The 8713-nt window shown below is 37.2% G+C and overlaps 1 protein-coding gene across 1 annotated transcript in view; it reads right to left on the bottom strand.

Moving 5' to 3' along the window:
* Positions 1-8713, bottom strand: part of EHHADH (enoyl-CoA, hydratase/3-hydroxyacyl CoA dehydrogenase) — a 47139-nt gene that overhangs the window by 29511 nt on the left and 8915 nt on the right. Inside the window, 2 exon segments of the mRNA XM_005858442.2 lie at positions 2154-2265; positions 4245-4491. Of these exon segments, the coding sequence (XP_005858504.2) occupies positions 2154-2265; positions 4245-4491 (359 nt within the window).

Genomic DNA, 8713 nt, shown 5'->3' with positions numbered 1-8713 from the left:
AGGGGCCATGGGAAGTTGCGGGGGCCGACTGGAGGGAGGGGCAGTTGGCCGCCACAGTGCGCATCATAGCGACCAGTCATTCTGGTCATTCCAGTTGTTCCAGCATTCTGGCTGCTTGGCTTTTATAAATATAGATGGTGACTGTCATTGTTTTCTCCATATAATCTCCACGAAGGCAGAAATATTTGTTGCATTGATTCACTGCTACAGGCTTAATGCCTAGAACAAGGCCTGCCATATGAGAGAAGATTAATAATAGTTGCTGGATGAATGAATAAAATTTAACTTGTATAAGGCATATTGTTTGACTGTAGTAGAACTGGTGTTCAAACTCAGGTCTTTGATTCTAAAACACCTTCTTGAAGTCTATTACCAATATCCTCATCTTATTTTTTATTGCCCCTCATCTTATTTTTACTAAAATCTCCTCTTAACTAAGAAGACAGATAGGAGAATAATAATATATAGCTGAAACTTATGAAGTCATTACCATGTCTAGGACTGTTCTAAGCACATTGTATTAACTTATCTTTACCACACTGTAAAGGTGGCAGATACTATTATTACCCACATTAATAAGAAAACTATGGCACAAAAAGGCAAAGTGACTGACCCAAGGACTCATAATTATTTATACCTGTTTAGAGTAAATAGTTGTATATGTTCTTTCTTCCAACCTTATCTCAACTGAAAATATCTTTATGTATCTTATGGTATTGTGTAAATTTAGGGTCTCTAAATGTTTTCCAGAGTTTCAATATTTACATTCCCTATTAAAAGAGAACAAATTTATAGTTAATACTTTGGAAATGAAAAATTCAGTCATTTCCACACTAAAACTTGAAATCTTTCCTGGAAAATTCTGGTTTTAGTTCCAGTTTATAATACAATTTATAAATTAGATCTGAATATAATATACCCTATGTGAACAAAAGTGTCTGTGAGTAGACATTGGAACTATAATAAAACCCTCATTGCCCTAGCTGGTTTGGTTCAGTGGTTAGAGCATCAGCCTGTGGACTGAAGGGTCACAGGTTTGACTCTGGTCAAGGGCACCTGCCAAGGTAGTGGGCTCAATCCCCAGTAGGGGGTATGCAGGAGGCAGCCAATCAATGATTCTCTCTCAGCAATGATATTTCTATCCCTCTCTCTCTCTTCCTTCCTCTCTGAAATCAATAAAAAATGTATATTAAAAAAAAAAAACCCTCATTGAGTGGATTAAAAAAACTGTGGTACATCTATACCAGGGGTCCTCAAACTACGGCCCGCGGGCCACGTGCAAATACAAATATTGTATTTGTTCCCGTTTTGTTTTTTTACTTCAAAATAAGATATGTGTAGTGTGCATAGGAATTTGTTCATAGTTTTTTTTAAACTATAGTCCAGCCCTCCAATGGTCTGAGGGACAGTGAACTGGCCCCCCGTTTAAAAAGTTTGAGGACCCCTGATCTATACAATGGAATACTACACTGCTGTAAAAAAGAAAGAACTCTTACCATTCGAAACAGCATGGATGGACCTGGAGAGCATTATGCTAAGTGAACTAAGCCAGTTGAAGAAAGATATCACATGATCTCACTCATTTGTATATAGTGAAGAACAACATAAACTGATGAACAAAAACAGATCCAGAGACATAGAAGCATCAAACAGACCATCAAACCTCAGAGGGAAGGTAGGGGAGAGTGGGGTTAAGGGGGAGAGATCAAACAAAGGACTTGTATGCATGCATATAAGCATAAGCAATGGACAGAGACAACAGGGGGTGAGGGCATGTGTTGGGGGCGGGGGGGAGCGGCCAGGGAGAGATCAATGGGGGGAAAAGGAGACATATGTAATACTTTCAACAATAAAGAATTCTTTTTAAAAAAGAAAGAGGACATAACCATGAAAAAAAAAAACCTCAATGTGATTAGCAGTTTGTATATACTTTAATTTAGAAGACACTCACATTTGATCTTCAAGGTAACATTTGAGAAGCTGTCAGAGAAGGTATTCTTTCCATTTTATAGGTGAGAACATTGACAGTTAAAAAAAGTTGAAGTATCCTCTTAAGATCACATAGGTATGGAATGGTGAAGCCAAGATTTTTCTAAATCCTATTCCAGTTCCCCATATTGACTTAGACAACTGCTGGCAGGGTTTATACTGACCTGAGGTAATTAAATCAAGGGCAGCAGGAACTCCAATGAGCCTGGGGAGAAGCTGGGATCCTCTTGCACCAGGAAGAAGTCCTAATTTGACTTCTGGGAAGCCAACTTGAGCCTATCAAAGTTTAAAGGCATGACGGTTAATCAAATGAGATCACATAGAGAGTAAAGATGAGCATTCCCCTGGATTTCCAAAACTCTCAAAAACATTGTTTCATAGAATTCAGCAAGAGTTGCTACAAGGCAAATTACTGCATACCCTCTCACTTAATTTAATTAACAGCATAAAAAGAGCTGTGTTGTCCCCTAAGTCTTTATGTTGAAACACATCCTTAGCATCTTACACATTTTTTTTTCTGACTCTATTATGACCTGTCTTGGTCAATAAAAATAATAGTCTCCAGAAACAGCTTTACAGAGTCCTGAAAGATCCAATCAGCCAATAAAGTAAAAAGACATCCACAGAATGGGAGAGAACCTTTTTTAATTGTATATCTAGTCTATATAAAGAAGTTTTACAACTCAATAATAAAAAGACAAATAATCCAATTAAAAATGGGCAAAGGATCTAAATAGACATTCTCAAAAAAACAAGAGCTACAGTTGGGCCACGAAACATTAGAAAAGATGCTTAATGTCCTGAGCCATCAGGGAAATACAAATCAAAACCACAACAAGATACCACTTTACACCCACTAGGATGGCTACAATAAAAACGATAGACAATAATAAGTGTAAGAGAGGATGTGGAGAATATAAAACCCTCATACATTGCTGGTGAGAATGAAAAAATGGTGCAGCCACTTTGGAAAACAACTTGCCAGTTTCTCAAGAGTTAAACACAGAGTTACCATGTGACCCAGCAATTCCGTTCCTGGGTATATACCCAAGAGAAATGAAAGCATGTCCACAGAAAAACTTGTATACAAATTTCCATAGTGCTCATTAAGGCTAAGAAAGTAGGAAAACCCAAATGTCTATCAACTGATGAATGAATAAACAAAATGCGGCATATGCATACAAGGGAATATTGTTCAGCCACAGAAAGGAATGGAGTACTGGTACAGGCTACAACATGAGTAAACCTTGAAAACATTAGGCTAAGTGAAAGAAGACAGTCATAAAAGACAACAATATTGTATAATCCATTTATATTAAATGTCTGGAATAGGCTAATCCATAAAGACAGAAAGTAAATTTGTGGTTGCTTAGGACTGGGGGAGAAGGAAGATGGAGGATTACTCCTAAATGAAGTTTCTTTTTATGGTAATGAAATGTTCTAAAATCAGCTTGGGGGCCCGTCTGGTTTGGCTCAGTGGATAGAGCATCGGCCTGTGGACTGAAGGGTCCCGGGTTTGATTCTGGTCAAGGGCATGTGCCTCGGTTGCAGACTCCTCCCGGCCCAGGCCCTGGTCAGGGCGCATACAGGAGGCAACCAATCGACGTGTTTCTCTCACATCAATGTTTCTCCCTGTCTTTCCCTCTCTCCCCCACTCTTTCTAAAAATCAATGGAAAAATTTCCTCAGGTCAGGATTATAAATAAATAAATAAATAAATAAATAAATAAATAAAATAAACTTTGGTAATGGTTGCACAACTCCATGAATATAGTAATATACCACTGGATTGTACACTTTAAAGGAGTAAATTTAAAAGGAGGAGGAGGAGAAAGAGGAGGAGGAGGAGGAAGAGGAGATGGAGGAGGAGAAGAATAAAGAGAAGGAGAAGGAAGAGAAAGAGGGGGAGGAGGAAGAGGAGGAGAAGAAAGAGAAGGAGGAAGAGGAGAAGGAGTAGAATAGAGTCAGCAACCTCAATCCAGTTAAGAGGGTGAGCTTCAGTCCTTATTATATGCCCCTTCTAGCTATTTAAAAGTGGTCAAAGCACCCTAGCCAGTTAGAGTATTTCAAGATTTTAACAACCAGTATCACTGAACTGGTACACAATAGCTGAGCACCATGCTAGAAAAGCCTAAGATTTGTCAACCAGTAAGCTAACCATTTAAAATGATCACCTTGGATGCTTATAACTACATTTAGAGCTTGCCCTAAAGAAAAACCCCACAAACCAAGTCCCGCATGGAACCCAGCTGTTACCTCTGCATGGGCAATCCTATAGTGGCAGCCCAGGGCCAGCTCTAGTCCGCCTCCTAAAGCCATGCCTTGGATTGCTGCCACCAGGGGCTTCTCACTTCTCTGCATTTCATCTACTAAATTTCCTAATGTGAACTTAGAAGTAACAGGAGCACTGAAGCCATGGATATCAGCACCTAAGGACACAAAGACAAGGAAAAGAGAGTTGAGAACGAGGTGGGCTTTGTTACATAACAATAAGGTACCAGATAATTTTTAAGGAATCTCAGACCTCTTTAGAGCCATGAAACACTTAAAATCTTTTAGGTGGAGACACAGTAAAAGAACAAAAATAGCTGGAAAACGTAGATTGATAGAAAATTCTCAAATCTTTTTAGGAATCCTGTAATCTTCTAAAATCTGTCTCTCCATATGCTAGGTAGCAATTCTACCTTTAGAAAAGTTAAAAAGCTCAAAGAAAGGTGTGCAGAGCCAGTTCAGCCAAGGGTTCCGCAAGCCTGAGGGAGGGCAGCGAAGGATGTAGAAAAGATAAACAGAGAGAATAAGCTGGGCCTAGGTGGATCTTCCTGTGCCTGGCTGAGGCCACAGAGAGAGATCCAGAGGCAAGCTGAGCTTTTATTTTAGAGTCAGAGGTAAACAAGGTAGTGGTCACCATAGTTACAATGTTCTTGTGAGTTTCACTTGTTTTCACAGCACTTGTGCACCTCCCCCAGCTCATTAGCTACCCAGATAAGATCTAGGGAGCGTCATAAGGTCAAGCCTAATTATGCTAAGAGGGCTGTGCCCTCTAAGCTGGGATTTGTTTCTGGCTTTGCCAACAGGTCAGTCCGAGGCTTACCCCTATAGCCACGCTCTACAGAAAGGGAATAGAGATTCTCCTACAACGAGCATTATTCTGGGACTGAGTCATCCCCTTCCATTTTTTGCATGATACTGCTCACTAATCCTATTCACAGCAATTTCAAGCCATTTCTTTGTTACAGGCATGAGTTATTACAATAGAAAGTCTCAGGGTAAAATGCATACATATTTCTGAGTTATACGTTAATCAACCAGCTTAGAATTATGTTTCTGTTGTAGATTTTTTATTATCAATAACAGTAACAACATTTATTGCTTTTTCTAATTATAAAAATAACATACATTATGGACAATTTGAAAAATACACAAAATTATAAAGAACCTAAAGATCACCCCAAATATCACCACAGAAATAACAATGAAATATTTGGTGAATTCTTAGTTTTTTCCCAATGCACATATATAAATAGCTTTGGGATCTTGAGTAAGTTACTTAACCTTTGTCTCAATACCTACTTAAATGACTGATGTGAGAATTAAATGGAAGTTCACTATAATATATATTTTTATATTTCCCCTTTTTTTCACATAAAGGTATACATAGCGAGCTCTTTCCCTATAACATTAAGTATTCTTTGAAAACATTAAGCTTGATACAAGTTAATTTCATATTCAGCCTATTTGTCTTTCTTTTTCATTTTTCTACCTGCTCCTCATCTAATATCAATTCAGGGATCATGCTCCTTTTCACTAACCCACCATATTTCATCATATTTCTAGTATTATCATTATTATTTAGATTTCTTTGTTTCTAGAGAAACAAGAGGAATTTCAACTGAATCTCAAGCCTATCATGCCTATAACTTTAGATTTAAATGGTTTTTCATGTAATAATAGCAACTAATATTTACTGGATAAATACATCAGGCATAGTGCTAAGTTGTCTCGTGTAATTTTCTTAACACCTACATTGAGTAGCATGACAATCCCCATTATACAGGTAAGGAAGTTAAGGCTTTGAGGGGTTAAGTGACTAGTTCAAACATATAACTAGTAATTGGTAAGTCAGGGTAAAATGCATACACATTTGTGAGTTATACATTAATCAACCAGCTAAGGATTTGAACTCAGGCAATTTGACCACAGCCCACATTCTTAAATGTTATACCTTCTTCTACTTGCCACACAAGGTTAGTATTATTATTATCCTAATTGTAGAGAAATCAAGGCACAGACAAGAGTAGAGTGATTTCACTTTTTAACTATCTCTGGCATATAAAAATGCTATTGATTTTAAACCCAGCAAAATTGCTAAATTCTCTTATTAATATTAATAATTTTCTGATATCTTTAATTTTTCTACAAACACTATCATATCGATCATCTGGATAATAAAATTTGTTTCCTCCTTTCCAATCCTGATACCTCTTATTTCTTTTTTCTAGTCTTACTGGGCTGGCCAGGGCTAGAACACAATGTCAAATCAAATACAAATGGGGATAGCAGCCAGCCTTGTCTTGTGCTTTTCTCATAAGGAAACTTGCCAAGTTATCATTTTGTTTGAGGTTTGCTGTAGGTTTCTAAAAGTGAATATTTTAGCTTAAGACATATCGTTTCTATACCTAGTTTACTAAGAATTTTTATCTTTAATGCATGTCAAATGTTATCAAATGCTTTTTCTGCATCTATTGAAACACCCATGATTGTTTCTCCTTTAATCTTTTTAATAAGCTGAAACTACATTAATTTTCTAAGGTCTAACCAATCTGGTAGTACTAGGATAAAAGTGATATATTACATTTTTATATATGTTAGATTCAATTTTATAATATACTGTTTAAGATTTTTATATCTGTATTTATGAATTAAATTGGCCTATAATTTTGCTTTTCATATTGTCCTTGACAGGTGTTGGTATCAAGGTTATGCCAGCCTCAAAACATGAGTTGGGAAGTGTACTGGGTTGAATGATGTTTCCCAAACAAGTGAATGTGACCTGTTTTGGGAAACAGAGTCTTTCCAAATGAGGTCATAGTGGATTAGGGTGGATCTATCTAGGATCAGGAAAATTTGGACACAGGGGAGAAGGCCACAGGAAAACAGAGGTAGAAAGGGGAGTGATGCAGAAACAGGCCAAGGGCAACCAAGAATTGTTAGCAACCGAAAGGAGCCAGAGAGGCAAGGAAGGATTCTTCCCGAGAGCCTTCATGGAAGAATGGCCTTGCAGATATCTGTATTGAACCTGAGACCTCCCCCAAGATTTCCACCTGCAATAATGGAATAAATACGCTCAGGACAAAGGACCCAAGGCACACTCTCCCTCCAAGGAGCATGTCCATGCCATTCCCCCACTGACATGTATCTCCCAACCTCTAGGGACCCCATGAGACTTGCAACCAGGGGAGCAATGGGCAGCAGCAGCTTGTCTCGTCCTGGGCTAACCCCCTTAACTTGCCTACAAGGCCCCCTTTTCTCTGACTTCCCAGTGAGCTTAGGCAACCCGGCCATTCATTCATTCTCATTCTCTCTCTCTCCATCTCTCGACTGGCCTGCCAATTGTTTGGAGTATATCTTCCATTAACTCCACTTCACTTTCCTTTCATTTTCATTGACCTTAAAATTTTTTCTGCATCGATGAAAAGAATTGAGGTTCCAATTCCACTTCACTTTCCTTTCATTTTCATTGACCTTAAAATCTTTTCTGTATCGACAAAAAGTACCGAGGTCCCAACTAACCCCCCCAATCTATTTCAGTTTTCTATTTCTTCCTTAGTCAATTCTGGTGGGCTACATAGTCCTCTATTTGTTCATAATGTCTTCATTATCTTTGCTAAAGGCTACACAGTATCTGCAGTGATAACACTTTGGTAATTTCTTATATACATTGTCTTACTGTCATTTTTTTTTCCCTCTTCTTGATCAACTTCTCCAGAGGTTTGTCAATTTTATTAGTCTTTCAAAGAACTAACTTCTGACATTGTTGATCTTCTTGATTCACATTTGTTTGCTATCTCATTAATTTCTCCTCTTTATTATTTCCTTCCTTCTACTTCATTTGGATCTATTTTATTGCTTGTTTGTTTTGTTAGTTCCTTAATAGAGATGTTTAGCTCATTACATTTGTCTTTTTTCTTGCCTGAATTATATAAGGCTATAAAATTTCTGCTAAGTTTTGCTTTAGCTGTATTTGTTGTTATATATGTTGTGTTTTCCTTATCATTCAGTTCAAAATATTTTCTAAATTCTATTATGATATCTGCTTTGACTCAGAGATCAATTTCATTTCTAAACATGAGAATTTCCAGTTATATATTTGTTATTGATGCTTAGTTTAATTGCATTGTTGTCAGAGAACCTATTCTAAGTGAAAATTTATTGAGACTAGCTTTCATGTTCCAATAGCTAGTCAATTTTTGTAAATGTTGCAGATTTTAGAAAAATGTATTATTTTGCAATTATTGGGTACATTGCTCTATATAAATCCACTAAGTCAAATCTGACAATTCTTAATGCTTTTCTAGAAGAATATTTTTCTTCCCTAAACTTGAACTACATTCTCTCTCTTATAAAGGGCGTCCCAAAATTCACACAAGAAGTAATTTTGATAGAAAACACAGGTTTATAATTAAACATTGTAAATTTTTTATTGATTCATAAAGTATACAGTATAG

This window comes from Myotis brandtii, unplaced genomic scaffold (assembly GCF_000412655.1).
Source record: "Myotis brandtii unplaced genomic scaffold, ASM41265v1 scaffold118, whole genome shotgun sequence".
Classification (NCBI taxonomy): Eukaryota; Metazoa; Chordata; class Mammalia; order Chiroptera; family Vespertilionidae; genus Myotis; species Myotis brandtii.
The sequence above is the reverse complement of the archived record's forward strand: the minus strand, read 5'-3'. Positions and strand labels throughout refer to the sequence as shown.